Source organism: Scleropages formosus, chromosome 5, assembly GCF_900964775.1.
Source record: "Scleropages formosus chromosome 5, fSclFor1.1, whole genome shotgun sequence".
Lineage (NCBI taxonomy): Eukaryota > Metazoa > Chordata > Actinopteri > Osteoglossiformes > Osteoglossidae > Scleropages > Scleropages formosus.
Genome location: NC_041810.1, coordinates 34066334 through 34089327, shown reverse-complemented (window position 1 = coordinate 34089327; position 22994 = coordinate 34066334). Strand labels below are relative to the sequence as shown.

At 40.9% G+C, this 22994-nt stretch overlaps 1 protein-coding gene across 1 annotated transcript; it reads right to left on the bottom strand.

The window, feature by feature from the left end:
* Nucleotides 1-209: 209 nt before the first annotated feature.
* utp18 (UTP18 small subunit processome component) lies at nt 210-20298 on the bottom strand. Its single transcript, XM_018749663.2, has 13 exons — nt 20113-20298; nt 16933-17066; nt 16570-16665; nt 16389-16465; nt 13935-14014; nt 12926-13051; nt 12564-12738; nt 9403-9503; nt 8812-8902; nt 2653-2776; nt 959-1133; nt 674-816; nt 210-494 (listed from the first exon to the last, which is right to left on the bottom strand). The coding sequence occupies exons 1-13, from the start codon at nt 20296-20298 to the stop codon at nt 470-472; spliced, it is 1533 nt and encodes a 510-aa protein (XP_018605179.2). The 3' UTR covers nt 210-469.
* Between the last annotated feature and the right edge of the window lie 2696 nt (nt 20299-22994).

Genomic DNA, 22994 nt, shown 5'->3' with positions numbered 1-22994 from the left:
ATACCCTTTCAAAATTTCTACCTTTTCTTGTATGACTGGAGGAAAAAAAAATGGTTTGTTCCATTGTTTATACACAGTAACCGACAGACAAGTGAAAAAATGTAAAAGCCTTCTACAATTAAATACATAAAATAATTTCACAAGAATAATGGATAAGTATGTATCTTGTCTGCTGACCTTACTAAACTGTGCATGTGCTTGAAAAATTGTCACATTATCAATTGTCAGGTATTTTCATTGAATTTTATTTTTTTTCAACATAATGTATTGATCTAAAATTAGTGAGCCAAAAACCAGCATTTCTGTAACATTATGACCTTGATACCCATTGTTTTACCATATATTTCAACAAAATTTGAGTTCTCCAAGTTTAGATATGGTTTACATTAAGAAGGGCCTGTACAGAAACTACAAAAAAAAAAAAAGTACAAAAAAGTTTTTAGTAGGAGTAGAGAAAAATGATCCTTCTTCAAAAATCTTTGTAATGCTTCAGCCTAAAATGGTGTAAAAGAAAAACATGAGTTAGAACATTATTTTTGCCACTGGAACGACGCGCCAGAAAAACTATCCCAATGTCATTATATATACTGGCTGATATGAAATTTGAATAATTCGGTGCTCTTTACTTTCAAGTAATTGAAACCTGACAGTAAATGAAGCATGTGTTTGGTACCTGTACAGCAGGGCTTTCCCTTTATCATTGGCTACAGAGAAAAAGCCACTATTGGGGGAAAAATCCATGCACTGTGGGAGGTGAACTGTCTTTCGTCTAAATACTGGGTAGTTGGAAAAAGCTGTAAAACTGGGAATGTGGACCTGAAAGAAACAGGGGTTTGTGTTACTTTTTGTTCAGCAATACTGGTACACATTCCACAGTTTAGACCAAAGGATAAGTTGCAATTTTTCACTGGGAGTAAAAAAAGAAATAATTGACTGAATAACTATGTAAATGACCAACCAGTCTGATAGCTTCATCCACTGTATTAGAGGCAATGCCAAGAATTTCACTGGTGGGGTTGAAGCAGAGGGAAGTGACAGGTGTTAGCAGGTTCATGACTGCCTTCAGAGGCTTGGGAGTGGATTCCTTTAGACAGGCATCATGGGAGTATATGTTCACTACACCAGACTGAGACCTGAAACACAAAAGGAAACTAATGTTATGATCCATAAACTGTAAAAAGAACAGTCCTTACCTGTGGAGTATGCTTCTGCTCTTCGTGTGGTTGCATAAACAATAAATAGCTACATATTTTGGATTCAAGGCAACAATGTGGGTACTAATGCCTCACAGATCTTGAGCTAAGTGTGGATGTGGGCTTGAATCCAGCTTGACCTGTGTAGGTCACATGTTCTCCCTATGTTTTGGTGGGTTTCCTCTGGGTACTGTGATTTTTTTTTTTTCCCCCTACAGTCCAAGATGTGTTCCAGGTGTACTAGTGACTCTAAATTGCCCTTAGTATCTGTATGTATACAGGTGGTCCCCAATTTACAATGGTTTGTCTTGCAATTCCCCCCCGACAATACAGTGGTGAGCTGGCAACATACTTTCAGCAGAAACCATACTTCAAATTTTTAATTTTTTTCCCAGACAAACAATACACAGAGCGATACTCTCTCGCAATGCTGGGCAGCGACAGAGATCTGCATCTCCCATTTTGTCACACAGAGGTGTGTATTAAATGCATCTTTGACTTAAGATATTTTTGACTTATGACAGGTTTCAGGGAACGTAACCCCATCGTAAATCGGGAACCACCTGTATGTATGAGTGAATAAGTGTGTGATTGCACTGGAAGGGACTAGTGTCATAACCAGGTTGTACACTGCCATATGCTCTATACTTGCGGCACTGGCTCTGGATAGTCATGACCCTGCCGTTAAAAACAAAAAATCAGTTACTGATAACGGATAGATATTTTTGATATTTCTGTGAGTACTAGATCTTTGAATGATGTCTTATGTTGAAACTTTCCTGTTTTTCTTTTTAAATGTTTGGAGGTAGGATGCTTTGCTAACACCATACAGGAGAACTCTTCTCCCAAGCAGCATCTATGTATGTGGTACATTTTGAAGTGGTCAGATTTCATTAATAAAAAAAAAAAAAAAAAAAAAAAAAAAAAAAACAAATATGCTATTTAATAAGCATGCACAGTTGTCATACTGGAAGATGGCAACACAACAATCACACTGGTTAATGAATGTCATGTATACATTTCTATCGTTACTTGTTTCAACGCTGGAAGTGACAGCACTACTGACAGGCTACTATTATGACAATGCATCATAGTAGCAGTATCAGTAATGCAGGTTAAAGCCAAACAACTAGCACTGGATTAAAACACAGCCTTCTCTAGCCAGGAATTACTAGTCAATTATGATACAGTGCAGCACTTCGATTCCAAGAGAAAACTTTTCACTGAATAGAACGCAGACTAAACAGTTTTCTTCAACAAAAGGACTCGTAATCAATGTCAATTACTACGCAGTATTTTAAAAAGAAATGCAATCATATTTCAATTTCTACAGAAGCATTTAAAGCATAATTGAAAATTTAAGCATTAAGATTTAACAGCTTTTAAATGCATGAAATAATAAAGTGGAGTTTCAGCCTGCAGCAGAAGTCACAACAATTCATCTAGATACCATACTTACCCACATGCCAGATACTGTCCACTTCTCGAAACGGCAATTGATGTTCCCTTCAAGCTACCATCATCCGTTAACCTGTTCAGGCATTTTCTGCTTTTCACATCCCAGATGAAAACCTCCCCTTCATCTGCAAAACAAGTAGGAAAGTCATTCCCATCCATCACCACTAGAAAATAAGTCGTATGTAAGTCACGGATACAGAAAAATGTACCAGAAAATAACATCCGAGAATCATTGAACACAGAGCATGCTGGCCACCATTCCCTGGAGACAATGAAAACAGGATAAATTAGTGCTAAAACTAAATACTTGCCTTTTCTTCTAACACATAAGTTACCATATATGTGCTGAAAAAGCCACCCTCTATTTTAGGTGAGAAAAGATGTCAAAAGCCTGTCCGCCTTTAATGTGCTCCTTTAATTAGGAAGGCAAATTTTTTTCAATTAAATTAATTCTAAAAAAGAGTCTAAAAAGTTGCATTTTGCTCAACTTACAGTATGTAACCCATAAATAAGTCAAGGGATGTCCATATTATTGACCTTTTGAGATATATAATGCCAACAGTGGCTACAAGCTGACACATACTGCACATGGATGTGAGACAAACTGGTTAACTGTCAGGTTTAATAGGGAGTTTTTCCGAAATGTCAGATTAAGAAATTTAAAATATATTAGTAAAAAAGTGAAAATTTAGATAAAAAAAATTCTAGCTTATGTGAAGTTTTTCTATTAACTAACCAGTGAATAAATCAAATAACATTTGTATGACAAATATATGGCTAAGCTTTGGCCAACCTGAAAATAGTGGTAAAAGTGACTTTGTGACAGTATTTGTAAATTCAATTTGAATTGCACTGTAGATAACTTTCAGGGATGTCCCTGCTAATTTTGGCAAGACAATGCAAAGCCACACTGAGCACATTTTGAAAGAGTGCTACAGTGACCTGCCTGGAGTCTAGACCTGTCTCTTACAAAGAAGATGTGGTGCATGAAGCAGCAAAAAATATGCCAGAACAGAAACCCAGGACTGCTGAGCAGATGAAGTCCTGTATCAAGCTGTAGTTCGGGAAAAATAAATCCCACTTTCAAAATAACAATTACTGTCTTCAGTTCCAAAATGAGAAATTTTATTAAAATGAAATGTGATGCAACACAGTAGTGAACACACTCTTGGTCCCAACTTTTTTTTAAGAATGTGTTGCACGAATTGCATTTAGAATGAGGATATTTACCAAAATAAATGAGGTTGATCAGTTTAAACTTTACATATCTTGTTTTTGTACTGTTTCCAATTAAATATGGATAAAAGAGCATTTATAAGGCACTGCTTTCTGCTATTTGCATTTTACATACTGTCCCAACTTTTTTGGAAATGGGGTTGTAGCAGAAGCGTTTCAAAAGCAGTCAGTTAATGTTAGTACAGTGGCAGGGGAAATAAAAATTCCATTGTAGGCATTGTGTGTTTGAGTGCCTGAATGAGTCCAGGAGCTATGTTGTCAGGGGCTATATGCCCCTGGTAGGGTCTCCCATGGCAGACAGGTCCTGGATGACAGATGAGACAAAGCGCGGTTCAAAAACCCCTTAAGAAAAAAGGGGGGGGGAGAAAAAAAAAAAAAAAAAAAAAAAAAAAAAAAAAAAAATCAAGGCTTTCATTTACCCCACCCGGTATGGGGTCACCGGGGTCCCACCCTGGAGCCAGGCCTGGGGGGGGGGGGCTCGCATGCGAGCGCCTGGTGGCCTGGTCTATGCCCACGGGCCCTGGCCGGGCTCAGTCTGAAGCCATGACGTGGAGCCGCTCTTCGGTGGGCTCACCACCTGCCAGAGAAACCGTAAGGGGCCGGTGCATTGTGATTTGGGCGGTGGTCGGGGTCGAGTGCCCAGCCGACCCAAACCTCGGGCGCCAACTCTGGTTTTTGGGACTTGGAATGTCACCTCACTGGCGGGGAAGGAGCCTGAGCTGGTGCGGGAAGTTGAGAGATACCGTCTAGATATAGTCAGGCTCACTTCCACTCACAGCTTGGGTTCTGGAACCACTCTTCTCGATCAAGGGTGGACTCTCCACTATTCTGGCGTTGCCCAAGGTGAGAGGCGGCGGGCGGGTGCAGGCTTATTAGTAGCCCCCCAGTTCAGCCGCCATGTGTTGGAGTCTACCCCGGTGAATGAGAGGGTCGTCTCCCTGCGCCTTCGGGTCAGGGAACGGTCTCTCACTGTTGTTTGTGCTTATGCGCCTAGCGGCAGTGTGGAGTACCCGGCCTTCTTGGAGTCCCTGGAGGGCGTGCTGGAAAGCGCTCCCACCGGGGACTCTGTCGTTCTACTGGGGGACTTTAACGCCCACGTGGGCAGCGACAGTGATACCTGGAGGGGTGTGATTGGGAGGAACGGCCTCCCTGATCTGAGCCCGAGCGGTGAGTTATTGGATTTCTGTGCTAGTCGCGGTTTATCCATAACAAACACCATGTTCATGCATAAGGGTGTCCATCAGTGCACTTGGCACCAGGACACCCTAAGTCGGAGGTCGATCGACTTTGTAGTCGTTTCTTCTGACCTCCGGCTATATGTCTTGAACACTCAGGTGAAGAGAGGGGCTGAGCTGTCAACTGATCACCACCTGGTGGTGAGTTGGATTTGATGGCGGGGGAAAAAGCTGGACAGACCTGGCAGGCCCAAACGCATAGTGAGGGTCTGTTGGGAACATTTGGCGGAGGCCCCTGTCAGAGAGGTCTCCAACTCCCACCTTCGACAGAGTTTCAACCAGGTCCCGAGGGAGGTGGGGGACATCGAGTCTGAATGGACTATGTTCCGCGCCTCCATTGTCGGGGCGGTGGTTCGGAGCTGCGGCCATAAGGTCTCCGGCGCCTGTCGCGGCAGCAATCCCCGAACACGGTGGTGGACACCGGAAGTAAGGGATGCCGTCAAGCTGAAGGAGGAGTTCTATCGGGCCTGGCTGGCTCATGGGACTCCTGAAGCAGCTGACAGGTACCGACGGGCCAAATGGAGCGCGGCTCTGGCAGTCGCCGCGGCAAAAACTCGGGCTTGGGAGGAGTTCGGTGAGGCCATGGAGGAAGACTTTCGGTCGGCCTCAAAGAGATTCTGGCAAACCGCCCGGCGACTCAGAAGGGGGAAGCGGTGTTCCACCAACAGTGTTTACAGTGGAAGTGGTGCGCTGCTGACCTCAGCTGAGGATGTCCTCAGGCGGTGGAAGGAGTACTTTGAGGATCTCCTCAATCCCTCCGACATGCCTTCCATAGAGGAAGCTGAGGCTGGGGACTTGGAGGGGGACTCGTCCATTACCCTGGCTGAAGTTGCTGAGGTAGTCAAAAAACTCCTCAGTGGCAAGGCTCCGGGGGTGGATGAGATCCGCCCCGAGTTTCTCAAGTCTCTGGATGTTGTGGGGCTGTCTTGGTTGACACGCCTCTGCAGCATTGCGTGGAGTTCGGAAAGGGTGCCTCTGGACTGGCAGACCGGGGTGGTGGTCCCTCTTTTTAAGAAAGGGGACCGGAGATTGTGTTCCAACTACCGGGGGATCACACTCCTTAGCCTCCCTGGGGAAGTCTATGTCAGGGTACTGGAAAGGAGAATCCGACCGATAGTCGAACCTCGGATTCAGGAGGAGCAATGCGGTTTTCGCCCTGGCCGTGGAACACTGGACCAGCTCTATACCCTCACTAGGGTGTTGGAGGGTTCGTGGGAGTTTGCCCAACCAGTCCATATGTGTTTTGTGGACCTGGAGAAGGCATTCGACCGTGTCCCTTGTGGCATCCTATGGGAGGTACTTCGGGATTATGGGGTTCGAGGCTCGCTGCTACGGGCTGTTCGTTTCCTGTATGACCGAAGCAGGAGCTTGGTTCGCATTGCCGGCAGTAAGTCAGACCTGTTCCCGGTGCATGTTGGACTCCGCCAGGGCTGCCCTTTGTCACCGATTCTGTTCATTATCTTCATGGACAGAATTTCTAGGCGCAGCCAGGGAACGGAGGGTGTCTGTTTTGGTGGCTGCGAGCTCTCGTCTCTGCTTTTTGCGGACGATGTGGTCCTGTTGGCTTCATCAGGTCAAGACTTGCAGCGTGCACTGGGGAGGTTTGCAGCCGAGTGTGAAGCGGCGGGGATGAGAATCAGCACCTCCAAATCCAAGGCCATGGTTCTCAGTCGGAAAAAGGTGGATTGCCCCCTCCGGGTTAGGGGGAGTTGTTCCATCAAGTGGAGGAGTTTAAGTATCTCGGGGTCTTGTTCACGAGTGAGGGAAAAATGGAGCGGCAGGTTGACAGATGGATCGGTGCGGCGTCTGCAGTAATGCGGTCATTGTACTGGTCTGTTGTGGTGAAGAGGGAGCCGAGTCGTAAGGCGAAGCTCTCAATTTACCGGTCAATCTACGTTCCTACCCTCACCTATGGTCATGAACTCTGGATCATGACCGAAAGAATGAGATCGCGGATACAAGCGGCAGAAATGAGTTTCCTCCGCAGAGTGGCTGGGCGCACCCTTAGGGATAGGGTCAGGAGCTCAGTCACCCGGGAGGAGCTCGGAGTAGAGCCGCTGCTCCTCCGCATCAAGAGGAGCCAGTTGAGGTGGCTCGGGCATCTGTTCCGGATGCCTCCTGGACGCCTCCCTGGGGAGGTGTTCCGGGCATGTCCCACTGGGAGGAGGCCTCGGGGCAGACCCAGGACACGTTGGAGAGACTGTCTCCTGGCTGGATTGGGAACGCCTTGGGGTTTCCCCAGAGGAACTGGAGGAGGTGTGCGGGGAGAGGGAAGTCTGGAGGACTCTGCTCGGACTGCTGCCCCCGCGACCCGGCCCCGGATAAAAGCGGAGGAGGATGGATGGTTACATGATGTGTCTCAGAGAGCATATCTGCTCTATGCAGCCTCTGCAATTCCTAAATCCTGCTTGTTCTTATCTCAGCTTACTGTTAATAGCTGAATCAATTCTACAAAAGACATCTGATGTAACTGAAAGCAGCGTGATGCCTCGCCAGTTATCAGAAATTGAGTTTTCCTTTCTTTGGAAGTTTGACAATAAGTCCTTTAGACCAATTATGAGGGATTGCCTCTTTTTTACCCGTATACTTCGGAAGAGGTCTGTGAATGTATTTGTTGAATTATTTAGATGGATGTTTAGCATCTCTGCAGGAATGCTGTCAATGCCACAGGCTTTTCCATTTTTTAAACTATTAATGGAACATTTTACGCAGAGCTGCAGAGATCTGACAACATGCTCCCATTCTGGAAATATCCAAAAACTCTGAAGGAAAAAATACCAAAACTGCAATATCATTGAAATGCTGCAGCATTTTCACCATGAAAAAGAAGCTTGATCCCATCCTGTCCAAGAGCACCAATGATGAACTTGCAAAAGTATGTTCTAGAAGATCGTATACTGATGCATCTACTACTTCAAGAGTTAAATAAATCATTTTCTGCAATAAGTCAAGAAAATATCTGAATGGACTAGATGGTCTTTTGTCCTATCTGTCGAGTTATGTGCCGATGAAAGTATCTGCAAAGCAGAAACTTAAAGGCAAGAATTCTTTGGTCAAGTTTTTATTAATAGAGATGTTGTTGGTGCAGAGGGACATTACCACAAATGCTGTTATAAGTATTACACAAAAGGAGAATGATCTGGTAGTTCTGATGCAGGGATGGAAAGAACAAACCAAGCTTGTAGAGTATGAAGAAGCAGAGAGACTAGGCTATGAGGAACTATCGTATATCAGGAATGAACTTATTCTAAGCCCTGTAATCATGAAAGACCTCAAATCTAGGCTTCAAAAACCTATGAACTCTTGGCATCACCCAATGATGAGGAAAGCGAGCTGGAAAGATCACCACATATTTTCTATGAGGGGAAAGGAAGCCTCCCCATGGAAGATCTTGCCAGGCAAACCTACAATATGAAGAAGGATCTGACTGATGCAATAACTACAAGCTCTGGGAATATCCTAACCAAAGCAGTAATGCAGCTAAGGAACATGATCGAAAAGGAAGATGTCTGTATGGCCACCTATAGCAATAAGGACTGCGCTGATTCATCACACAAGCATGTGTACCCTTTTCATCGAGATGCGTTCAGTTTTCTTATCTAGAGAATGGAGTTTCTGTAAATGTCCTCAAACGCTATAATAAACATAAAAACAATAAGATTAAAAGACTGCATATGAACTATTCTTACCTGAACAGGTATAAATCTTGCTGCCATCCAAGGAGAAGGCTGCTCCTGTAACTTTCCCATCAATTTTCATGCTACAAATTAGTTCCTTTGTCTGAAACATTCAACAGAACACACATACACAAATTCATGAAAACCAACAGACCCACTATAAAATTAAGATTCAAAGGCAAAAAGCTTGTTTCAATGAAACGACTAAGTATTTTTACTTTCCTTCTTATTTAATCAGCAACAGATAGCTTAGGCAGAATTTACACTTCGGATTATAGTCCAATAAAAATTGGTGACTTTTTACCGATCAAAACCTTCACATACAGACAAAATGGGCAGAAACAGAAAATTAACACAGTTAAAACAAAATAGGTGTTTCAAGGATTTCAAACGTCACCTTTAGGATAAAAGGACCACAAGACATAAAATGCACAAAAAGACATGAAAAAATATTAAATGTGACAATATGAAAAAATTAGTAACCAAGCACCAATTTAAATCACCAATTAAAAACCCTCCATCATTAAAGCATCATGCAGCCATACAGTTGCAACTGGAAATTGCTCTTCCAGCTGACAAAGTTGAAAAGATCCAATAGCCAACCTTCATTGTCAACAAGTGAAGATATCCAGAAGCCCCAATAATGAGAAGAAACATCCCATCTGGAGAAACTTCAAACTCTCCAACCTTCTTCTCATCCAAACCTACAATAACACAGAAGTTATATAAAAATTAATTTAGAAGAATAAAAGCATAAGCTTTGTAAAAGTGTTTACTATTGCAAGGAAATAATGCAAAAAAAAATGCCTGCTTCGAGTGCAGTGATTAGAGTGTTTCTGAGGCTGCTGCTAGCAATCTGGATGAGCTCAGACTCTGTAACATATATCGGTTTCTGTGAGGATATGTGCATCCCTACCAGGACTCATTTAACATACAACAATGACAAACCGTGGTTCACTGCAAAACTCAGACAGCTTCGTCAGGCCAAAGACGACACCTACAAGAATGTGGGAGAGGCTTGTATAAACAGGCCAAAAACCACACTGGCAAAGGAGATCAGAGTGGCTAAGAGTAACTACTCTGAAAAGCTGAAGAAAGTTTCCAGCCAACAACCCAGCATCAGTGTGGAAAGGCCTGAAAGACATCACCAATTATAAGACACCATCCCCCAGCACCATGTCAACTCAACAACTGGCCAACGATTTGAATGAGTTTTACTGCAGGTTTGAAAAACCCTGTCTCACACCCCACACCCATTCTGACCCCCTCTCCACACATCAATTAACACCTCCAGTAACCCCCACCCTCCCCCCACCTGCACCTTTGATCTGTGAAGAGGAGGTGTGTCGGGTCTTCCGCAAACAGAAGACAAGGAAAGCACCAGGCCCAGACGGTGTCTCACCAGCTTGCCTAAAAACTTGTGCTGACCAGCTGGCCCCTATCTTCACAAAGATCTTCAACAGATCACTGGAGCTGTGCAAAGTTCCTTCCTGCTTCAAATGCTCCACCATCATACCCATCCCAAAGAAACCCAAATCACAGGACATAATGACTACAGACCTGTCGTCTTAACGTCTGTGGTCATGAAGTCACTCGAAAGACTGGTGCTGGCCTACCTGAAGGGCATCACTGGACCCTTGCTGGACCCCCTGCAGTTTGCTTATCGAGCAAACAGGTCTGTGGATGATGCAGCCAACATGGGACTGCACTACATCCTGCAACATCTGGACAAACCAGGGACTCATGTGAGGATCCTGTTCGCAGACTTCAGGTCGGCCTCGACACCATCATCCCACACCTCCTCCTGTCCAAATTAACCCAACTCTCTGTGTCCACCTCCATCTGTCGGTGGATCACCAACTTCCTGACAAACAGGCAGCAGCTAGTTAGGCTGGGAAAATGTTCATCCAATACTCGCACGATCAGTACTGGCACCCCCAGGGATTGTGCTCACCCCACTGCTCTTCTCCCTGTACACCAACAACTGCACCGCTAAAGACCCCTCTGTCAAACTCCTGAAGTTTGCAGATGACACCACACTCATTGGCCTCATCCGGGATGGTGACGAATCTGCTTACAGACAGGAGGCCCAAGAGCTGGCTGTCTGGTACAGTCATAACAACCTGGAACTGAACACGCTCAAAACAGGGGAGATGATTATAGACTTTAGGAGAAACACCTCAGCATTATCCCCACTCACCATCATGAACAGCACTGTGGCAACAGTGGAGTCATTCAGGTTCCTGGGCACTACCATCTCACAGGACCTGAAGTGGGAGTTCCACATAGACTCCATTGTGAAGAAGGCCCAGCAGAGGTTGTACTTCCTTCGCCAGCTGAGGAAGTTCAACCTGCCACAGGAGCTGCTAATGCAATTCTACTCTGCAGTCATTGAGTCTGTCCTCTGCACTCCTATAACTGTCTGGTTCGGCTCAGCTACGAAATCAGACATCAGAAGATTACAGGAGATATTCTTCCTGCAGTCCGAACTCATCGGCACAACCCCCCCAGCTCTCCAAGAACTGCACTCGTCCAGAGTCAGTAAAAGGGCTAGCAAAATCATTCTAGACCCCTCACATCCAGGCCACTTCCTCTTTGAACCTTTGCCATCTGGCAGGCACTACAGAGCACTGAACACCAGGACAGCCAGGCACAAGAAAAGTTTCTTTCCTCAGGCCATCTACCTCATGAACAGCTAAATCCCCCCTAGAGAGTAAACTAGTGGAATACACAACGCTATTTATATTTATATCCATTTATCACATCATATCTCTTACTCACATTCCCTTGCATTTGTATAGAACATACCTGTACATACATACAATGTCTAGTGACTATTTTTGTATATTGGGTTCTTTATATTTTTTATCCTTCATTCACATATTCTATCTTCTCATCTGTCTTGTCACTGTCATTTTGTCTGTGCTGTGGAAGTCTCTGTCACCAAGTCAAATTCCCTGTATGTGTGAACATACTTGGCAATAAAGCTCGTTCTGATTCAAACATTTATGGTTCTTTATAGCAGGTTAAGTTTGGGTGTTAGAATCCCAAGTATAGGCAAGTATTACCAATTACAAGGGACAATGGTTTAATGAACATTCAAATCATAAATTTTTGATCATACAAACATTCATCAGATTATTGAATTTTAAATTGTATTTTCTTGTCCATTTTCAAAAATGTATCATCGAGCTAGTGCAATATGCATTTCCACACCCAGCCATTGGTTGGCAGCACAATGGACTAATACAGTTCCCCACTCCTGTACTTTCATTTTGCTCCATTCCTCAGTGCTGACAGCTCAAGACTGGTATTTCTGAGTGTTCATGATCAATAACAAAATTACAAATCTTGCAGAATAGTTATGGGATACATCAGGTAATACCGAACAGGAGTTTATAGGAAAATGCATTTCCATTTTCAGCTACTTTACATTAAATTTTCATTGTAATGTAGCTCAAAGCTAATAAGATGTTCAAAGTCGTAATGTATTTTTAATTTAAGGTAAGTCTAAGCTTTTCAAAAAGTTCATAACTTTTCCCATTGAATTGCTGAGATTTTGACAGAGCAGACCACAAGTTACAAGCTGCTACAACCTGATCATTCAGCTTCTATACCACATACATAACAATACACTGCATGCACGCACACATGTATGGTGATATTACGATGAGAACTTCATAAAATAATTATAATTACTTTAATCAGTAGGCTAAATTTATGCAAAAAACACACACCCCAGATACAGAGCATCTTTTTCTTACCTCTGATAGCCTTTATGGGAACTATTTTGCCTTCCATCATGTCATAGATGTAGAAGAGTTTGTTGTGGTTGCCAGTAGCCACCAGTTGCTCTCCATCAGCACTGAAGCGAGCTCTGAAGACAGGAAACTTCTCCAGGAAAATGCTCTGAATCTTCAGATTGCTTTTGCCATCAACCTTGTCAAAGCAGACATTTTTTTCAATCTTTGTACACTATCAATTACTTGTTATTAAAAGGTCAGTCAAATAAAATTCAAACAGAGAACTTGTTTAATTCAATTGTTAGACATATACCCTGGTCAAACAGTAACTTTTTTAAATTAAACCTGCAACTGAATAGCAATGCAAAAAAAGCTTTGATTACCTGAAAAAGTGAGATGGACTGGTCAAACCCTGCTGTCATGACAACTTGTGCAGATGGGTGAAACTGTACAGTGCTCAACTTAGCTTCAGAGGGACGGTCGTTGTTGGCATTCAAGCAACTCTTCATCTATACAGAATTAAAACAAATGATTTACTGTGAGTTTTTACACAATTTCCACTGTTCTATATATTCCCACCAGTAAGCTTAGGGGAAAAGGGAGGGGGGGGGGGGGGGGAAGAAGAAAAAAAAAAAAAAATTTTCTTTCCATTGATTGCAAGAAAAGCGGTGCAAGACATTGCAGTAATTTGTACAAAGCTGTGGCCACTCCAGTAGGTAGAACTGTCAGTAGTAAACCAGTAATGCTTTTCTGTTTTCTAAATATCAGGTATAAAATCAAGTACAGTCCAAATTTAGGAATGAAAAACTCTGAAGTTTAAAACTGAATGCATCACTTACAGTGATGTTGAGAGATTACTGTAATTCATCTTTTTCATTATGAAGTACAGCCTATTTATCAGACTTATTATGCAGTTTCCTTAAGATGCTATCAGTGTAAATGGATGTGACTGAAATGTGTGTTAAAGCTTGATATCAAGAGCAAATTTGACAATCCCCAGTTACACAGAAACAATAGAAAAAAGGAGGGGAGGGGGGGGGGGGAGGGGGAGAAGAAAAAAAAAAAAAAAAAAAAAAAAAAAAAAAAAAAAAAAAAAAAAAAAAAAAACTTACTTTTGTCAGATATTTCAGGAAAATGTGTAGTAAATAACTTAAATAACCAGAGAGAGTGGTTATACTACGATAAACAGTATAAATTCATAAACTACGGACAACTGCGTAACTTGCCCATCCGACATGCTCCAGGTAAAAAGTAGCAGTAACAGTCCAAAGACAGTGAATCCAAATTATTCCAATAAAGTCACAATTTAAAGCCATACTTTGCTCATTAAATATTTGTAAAAACAATGTTCTGGCTTTGCTTAATACATTGCGCTTTGCATGTCTAGGTTACCTGTATAATTCCTTTAGGAAGGCTTTCTGACTTTGTCAGAAAGTTTCCAGTGCTGCAGAACAAGCTTTCATCTTCATCTCCTTGGAAAAAAATAAGATTACAGCATATCATATTTACTAATGATTACATTATCAACTGAAACAATTTTATCCATTAAATTCATAATTCTTGGGCATGGCTTTTTTTTTTTTTTTTTAAACTTGTACAGGCAGTCCCCAGGTTACAAACGTCCGACTTGCGTAAAACCCATTGTTACGAACCAACCCCCTCCCCGCAAAGCATGCTATATTAAAAATTCAAGGTGCATACAATGATTCGTAATAACAAACAGGCGCTACTTGGCGACGCACATCAAAACATTGCATGCTCACAGTGGTTTGTCGGCTCATGAGCCCAAGGTAGGACAAAGACTTCCTTCTTTTCAGTCAGGCCATGATGTTGTTAACAGTGCCATGTGTTAATGTATTTGGCTTTAAAAAAAAAAAAAAAAAAAAAAAATTTTTTTTTTATTTTTACCCTCCAAACCATGGCACCAAAATGTAAATGTGATGCATCAAAGAAAAGGAAAACCATCACAATTAAAACTAAAGTGGAAATTTAAAAAGCGACTGGAAAAAGGTGAAACGCCAACAAACATTGGAAAAGCGAACATGAAAGTTTCTTGAATGTTTTTTATACCTACACACACACATTCTCTCTCGCCCCTCGTCCTTTCTCGCTCTCTATTATAAACACTGTGGTTACATTTATTATTGCTATTATCATTATATGACTACATTGTATTTACTGTATTGTTATATTAAAGATGTTCGAGTGTATCCAGAAGCGTTTCTTTAATGTTTATTATGCATACAAAGGTACACAATATATCATATATACTAAGACAAACATTTGACTAACTGACAAACAAGTCTTCCCTAACTGTTCGAATTTATGTAAAAATTCGATTTAAAGCGACTTAGGAACAGAACTCGATTGTAATCCGGGAACTGCCTGTAGTCAGAAGACAGATTTTGTTATAATTTGAGTATTTTCAGAAAAAGGGGGGCACAGTGGCGCAGTAGGTTGGACCGAGTCCTGCTCTCTGGTGGGTTTGGGGTTCGAGTCCCGTTTGGGGTACCTTGTGGAGGACTGGTGTCCCGTCCTGGGTGTGTCCCCTCCCCCTCCGGCCTTACGCCCTGTGTTGCCGGGTAGGCTCCGGTTCCCCGCGACCCCGTATGGGACAAGCGGTTCAGAAAATGTGCGCGCGCGCGTGCGTGTGTATTTTCAGAAATAAATGAGATATCCATTTCTAAAGATGCAGATTAACCTGCACTATTCTTAAACAACAAATTTGGGTTATTCTCAGTTACCCTCCACTGTACAGACAAATAGTGACTCGTCAATGAACACAACTGACACCAGAAGGCCGCTGCTTAAAATTTTAAAGCCATAAAAGCTTTGAACAATGATTGAGAAAAGTAGCACCGTCTTTAAGGACAGGCAGGGGGTGGAACCCTAGAGAGACAGCCCAGGGCGCAAAAGGGGCACTGTAGTGGTTGGATGTGTTTGGTCACGTGCAGAGAAGGAAGGCGGGGTTTGGCTCTGGCCAGATGCAACAGTTGGTTTTTGAGCATGTTCAGGAGCAGGAAGAGGCAAGGCAAGCAAAGGCGGTTACACTGGTAAAGCAGGGTCAGTATGTGAATTGAAAGGGAATGGAGAAGCAGAAGCAATGCTGGCAAAATGTGTCGGCTATGGAGGCATGTAGCATTAAGTTCGTTGTTGGAGCAGGATACAAGGAGGTAATGGTTGTAAGTTGTGTAGTGGTGTGGCAACACTGAGGGACATCTTGTTGGGATGTAAGGTTAGCTTGGCGCTATAATCAAGTACTTAAATGTTTAGCAGGTGTTTTTCAGAACAAGCATTTGTCGGTGAATTCTACGCTTGTTGGCAGTATAAATGTAGAGTTAACAGTGCCATTTGAGAACGCTACTGGGGAGGCATATGAGCCATATGAGAGGGAAGGGAAAATGTTAACGTATACAGATTTAGTCGCAGAGGCAGGAGACCATGGGTGGCAGGTTCATGTGAGATCGGTAAAGTTATGCATCAGGGGGTTTATGCAAACTCCATATAAACCCATGTGGAAACCCATAGCCCAGGAACTCAAACACTAGCAGTACATGCTGAACCACCAAAAATATGAATATTTCTTTAAAACATTTAAAGTTTGTATCTTTAAAAAACAAACTTGTTTGCTAATTTGAAGAACCATGGGCAGTAAATATATAACAAAAATAAAGCATATTTGCAAATAAATTACCTCCTTCAAAAGTGTTAAAATAGTTTAACAACTATAAAGCTCTTTCTTAGAATGCAGCCTCTACGGTCATGAAATATCTACACCCATGTATTACATATATCACTGTCTAAATTCTACAAGTTACAAAAAAAATTACATATTTAGTTTTCAACCTGTGTTGGTGCTTCCTTTGCTTTTCTTCAAGCTTTCCTCTGCCCATAACGGAGTTCCACCCATTGCTCGCCGGAACCTGACACACACACACACACACACACACACACACAATAAATTTTCCTTTCGTTTCAACTACAAGTCAGAGAAGAACATTTATATACACAAACTGTCTGAACTCACTGTTCTTTGAGTCTCTTCTGTAGTCTCTCCTTGGAAAGACTCTTCTCATTTTCACCCTTCACAAAGCCTCTGTGATTGAGAAGAATCTCACCCTCTCTGGCAGAGTGAATAAAAGAAACAAGAAAACAGCTTCATAAGCAGACTGTAGTCTTAACTTTTTGTACATTACAGCATAAACTTTCACTGCAATGTTTAAATGTCAAAAGCTCCTTATCTGTTGCAAAATGCACGTTTACACAGTTGTACACTGCTTTGGAGAAAATTCTCTACTAAATAAACAAAAACTGAATGTCTACATTTATTAATGTTTTACATTAATATATTACTCTTACTGTAAATATTAACATTGCCAAAAGTACTTACGCTTCATCCAGTCCATCATCTTCATCTTCCCACACAGCTTTCTTTGCATGAGATACCTTAAGTCCCACTTCAGCCTCAGACTCCAAATCGCTAGAGTCCTCCTCTAGCAAGTTTCCATATGCACTGTGTTCATGCTTTAAGACAAGTTTTGATACAGCTAATCAGGCAACACACCAAATCTTTATTTAACCAAACAAATTCAACATATAATTAACTGTGCTGCACCTGGCTTAAAAAAAATGCTGCTAAACGCAGCAATGGAAATCACAGGACAAAAATGGACTATCACGCTACAAGTTAAATTAAGTGTGAGTGACATTGCAAATTTTTACATTTTCATTTTGGACAAGATTGTAGAAATAACTACTACTGAACATTATCACAATTTGAAATGCTATTAAAATTCTAAAATAGTTGATCAATTGACTTATGGTAGCTAAATTATTTCACACAGGGACTATTTGGAGGAGGAGGAAAAGGAAAAAAAAAAAAAAAAAAAAACTTAACAACAGTAATAATATAAACTTTATAACCCCCACGGGGAATTTCACTCACGCTGCCACTATGTCTTTGCACTGTGCGAAATCACCTCAGGCACCAGCAGGAAACCAACACAAACGCGGAAAGAACACGCAAATCCGACAAGGACTGACCAGGGATTGAACCCGTGTTCACTCACACCATTCAGATGTTGGGAGACAGCAGCAGCATTTGCTGTGCCAAACTTTACATACAAGACACAAAATAAAAAATTAGGGCAAGTTTCATGCTGATAGGTTCAACTATCTTGGTGGTGTTTGTTTCTCTATGACCTCTTGCCATTGATGAATATTTGACACACTGTGACTCTATACAGAAATGCCTCAATGTACTTTACTTTGGAGAAAAACTGTAGCTCTCAAAACAACAAAAAAAAGAGCATTACAGCTGTTAGCTCTGCTGTCCTGCATCCAGACTGTGCTTGGAAAACCTAGAGCAGTTCTCTGAAGCAATTCTCACTTTTCCTTTTTAATTGATCATTTCCCATAGGACTACCTATAAACCCATAAGGGATACATTAAGCATGTTGTGCTTATCAAAATGCATAACCCAAAAAGACCCTTTAGCAAAACCTTTCCTTCTAAATGTTATCTGCATAATCGTTCCATTAAATAAGAAACCTAATATGGCCAAAAGAAACTCTTGCGCAATTTTATAAACTTCCCATTCTCTTTACATAAATAAATAATAATAATAAAAAAAAAAAAAAACTCATTCTTAAAGTAACACATTCTTAACACACAGATAAGTGGAGAGATCTGGAAGCAGATGCATCTACTACAGTAGATCTCAACTTCATTCACTCACATAGCACACAAATTCTAAATTATTTTTGGACATGCTTCAGATAAATTTTGTTACTGACATTTTTTTCGTTCTGTAAAAAAAAAAAAACTGCATGTTAAAAGCCAACAGCTGTTATGCTAAATTTCAGAGAGTCCGAAACTCAAGGGATGCCTGTATAATAAAGATGTACAAAAAAACCCATAACTTACAATTTATTCAGCACATATGCTGAACTGATCCCTTCATCTGATTCTTCTTTTGCCAAAAAAGTTCACCTCAAAGGCAAAAAAAGTTTAAATACAAAAAAAAAAAAAATCCAAATTTCCATGTATTTTAAATATAGTGAAAAAGACTGGCTACCCTATAGCATTTTGGATAAGTTTGAAGTTTTTTTTTTTTTTTTTTTAAACTTGTTTTTATGACACTGACCTCTTGCAGCCAGATGAAGCCTACGGATCACTTTTCAGAATAATGTATTTAAATGCATAAAAAATACATAGGATTACAACTAGAAGTCAGTGAAAATGCAGATTTCCCCCCCACCCCATAACAAGAAGTCCATGAACTCCCTAAAATCTTAACTAGGCTAAGAATCCACACACACACAGAGGCTAAAACCGCTAGTGTGAAGCAGGGCCACAGTGAACCGGAGCCAAATCCGGCAACACACGGCGTAAGGCTGAAGGGTTTGGGGACACACCCAGGACGGGATGCCAGTCTATGACAAGGCACCCCAAGCAGGAGTTGTACCCCTGACTTGCCAGAGAGCGGGACCCTGCCAATCACACTGCACCACTGCACCCCCCCAGCTAAGAATTGCTGGACTAAATTAAAATTTAGGTTATATAAAATAAATGCAGGGACTTGAGTGTTCTATTGTCAGTATTCCATGCCAATATAGGAAGAGTGAAAAGGTTTCTTCTACTGTTTATCCTTGTAAAGCACATCCCACCCACCAATTTTCCAAATGCAGCTTCAGTGAAAATCAACTGGGTGTACTGTTTCTGACTTTATACACATCACTTGGTCCTAAACTAATTATCATAGTTGAAATCCCAGGGTTTCCTACATGACACAAGGTCTGTCCACTGTTAAACTGTTTCATAACTGTTAGTCATATATAATGATCAAGACACAAGGAAAAAACATAAAAATAAGCATATGCAGACAATGATTTAAAAATGAGTTGTGAAAAAGAAGAAGTCAATCACAGAAAGTGAGCTACGCCTAGTTTCAATTATTCACACAACACAGCCGGAACACAAAAATTTCATTTGATAATTATGAAAAAAAACTTTGCAGTTTCACGCACAGTTCCTGGTTTATTTTTTCCCCAAGTGACTAGTAAGTGTCTGCTTTCAAATGTCACGCGGATTAGTTTTGGCTGAACATAACATACATATGATGTGTGTATTTCCACTGTTAGCAACGTTACCACTAAAACCGCGATACATATTGCATATTCAATATCCTCAGTACAAGACGGTAGTCTAAATTGTTCATTTAAAAAAACAAAACACGTTCGGTTCGGCACGTACGACATCATCTTTGTAACCATTCCATTCCTATTCTCTAATATCAGTACCAGAAAGTTCACACTAGCAGACTAATCATGTGCCTCAATCGAAGTAAACTAACATTAGACATGATCATGATGACATTTCACATTCCGCGAAAAATGATCAAAAACTTTGACTTGGTCCAAATTTGAAATAACTGAAATAAAAAGCAACAAGAGAAGAGAGAGACTTCTTAGCTTAAATTTCGATCGGACACACGCCCGGGCCCGTTTCTTTTAGTTTTACATAATTTAAAAAAAAAAAAAATTTGCAGAGGAAGTGTGGCATTTCTTACTTCTGCATTGAGTCGCTCCACCAGTTCATCTTCTGCACCAAATACTAGGTTTTCGAGAAGCTCCTCATACTTTTCTTTTTCGCCCAATGCAGATAAACCTTTCTTTCGTTTAACAGCGAACTCGAACTGTTCATTTTCTGAACCTCGTGCTTTTTTTAGAGCTTTTTTTGCAAAAACTTTGTCCATTTCTCAATTGTATAATATTTTAAACACTTTAAAATAAACTCCTACTTATTATTCGGATATGTACTTTGAGCTGAAGCAGGAACACTTTACACCGAAGTTCCCATAAAAACTCGCTATATACACCTCTGAGAAGCGATCCATGTGGTGCTGCACGGAACATCCGGTTTCATGACCTTTCAACTGTGACGTAACAGACAGGTTAAACCATTAATATAAATGCTTCATTAATCAATGATTTTGTTTGGTTAGCTTTTATATACGTAACTTACATTTAAAAAAGTTACTTTTTTACTAGGCTATCTGATTATGTCGTCATGATATTATCATGGCATGCTGCACCAGCAATATTTTCAGTATTAAAAAAAACAAAACTTTATTTAAAAAAATTCCTGTACTGAACAACAAACCAAACATAATATTACAGCATTATCAGTGGGAATAATAGGAACACAAACAAAAATGAATCTCATAAACAGAGATATAAGGAAGTAAATAATGATGCAATTTTCAGAAAGCTAGGTACTGAAAGAGAGTTAATTCAATGGAATGAATGTTGGGGTAAAGGAATGAGCAGCGCCCCACGCGATCGTAACGTGAATCACTTCATTTCCGTTCACACCGTTAGCATCGTGTCCCAAAGCAACAGTACTGGTAGCCGTAAGAGTATCAATCTGATCCACATTTTAATCTTAACTGTCCTAGAAGCGTAGAGTATCTCGTGCTCTAAACCTGTGCAATTACAGAATGTGACATAGGACACTCCTGACACCACAAAACTGATTTTGTTTAGTCACATGAAAATTTTAGTTTTGCATACAATTATAAAAGTTTCAGATATGCATCAATATGATACTGAGCTTTAGTTAGTAGCAGCTGTTGGCTTAGCATCCATGATCCAATTTTTGATTTACAGAACAAAAAAAATCAATAAACAAAATTTATCTAAAGTATGTACAAAAGAAATTGTGAGTGAAAGAGAAGCGCAGAGACGTACTGTACTGTAATAGGCGCGTCTGCTTCCAGATCTCTCCGCCCTACAGTGTCTAGCGTAGTCTGCACTGTAAACGGGCTACAGAAATGTATTTTTTAGAAGACACAAAATCATTTGTATATTCATATTTTGATAATTTGGCTGATTAATCTATATGCAGTAAGAATGAGTGACACTATGATCTCCATTTGGTCACATGGTTAAGGCTTTATTTAAGCTAGTGTAAGGATGTTTCTGTGATCGTTACTGCCTGGCCGTGGCCACCACAGCACAGTGGAATGACTGACAATATACTCATAACCTTTTAATTAAACTAGTGTTGTTCAAACATTTTTGGCCAGAGGCCACAATGATCATTGTGAACTGGTTCAAGGGACACACAGGTAAACATCACACACAGAATATCTTTGAACTGGAAAAAAAAACTACATATTCTTTAATGCAATAGTATTATGTATTAAAGTGTTCATTATCTGCTTTAACAAGAGATTATATCATTGTTAAGTTTTTAATCTAATGGATATAGGATAATTTTCCTGCCAGATAAGCCCAGCAAAGAGAAATTTCAAACTATTTGTCACACCCCTGGGAATGAGCAAAGCAGCAACACCTGCATCCAATCAAGAAGACCAGGGATAAAAGAGGCTCCACATCCACAACTGGATGTAGATTCTTGCAATTTCCCTAGTTGTTCTGGTGCCCTGCCCAACTATTGCCTGTTCTTTGACCTCTGAGTTGGATTGCCTGCCTTGCCATGGTTGCCCCTGGAAAGTACCCATGCTTGTTCCTGACCGTGATCTTGCTTTGCCCTTTGAACCTGATTCACGAGAATAAAAACCAACCCACAATTGGGTCCACAACTCACCTGTCTTTGGTCCTTGTGCTTGACTCTATTCCTTAAAGTGGAATGCACATAGAAAATCAACACACTCCAATAGTAATACTACAATGGCCTGACATCCTGTCCAGGGTGCACCCTGTTTAGCCTTTTACTTCCAGGATAGGCTCTGAAGTGCTAATGATTGTGAGTCCAATAATTATAATATTCATAATAAAATTTAAAAATTTGTTCTTAAGATGGTTTCCACAGGAGTGACCAACCCATTGATGTGGTGAGCCATAGTTTGTCATGATTTGGATGCAGACATGTCATTATTGGGTACAGTCAATTAGTCACATACCACTATAATGTATGAACCAGTGTACATTATACAAGTAGTTGCATATAGGCCTTTCCATTATTAAACAAATTCTTTGTTAAAAGTCATAAAATATAAGAAACACATATGCATTTTTTACACACATATGAGATCAGGGAAGCAGTGAGTCCTTGAACTTGACTTGGACTTGAAATTTATCAAACGTAGATTCATGTTTTCTTCCTGTGTTAAAGCGCTCTGTGTCACTATGTGAGAAGTGCACTCTATAAAAATAAACAGAATTGAACTGAATGCTTTGTGCCATATCTTTAAGTGGTTTTACTTTTTAGGAACTGAAATCACTTGATTGCACATCAAAAAAACTGACTTGATCTTCATATCAATAAATAAATAAAAGTGTGTCCATCGTGCTTGAAATACCTTCTCAACCTTCAGTACCTTCTCTCTTCTCAACACTAGCTAGACTTGCCTCCTCAGTAGTCTCAGACAGGTCCTTCTCTGCCACCCTTAATGAACAGCCTCTAACATCAAATTCCCCCAGCAAC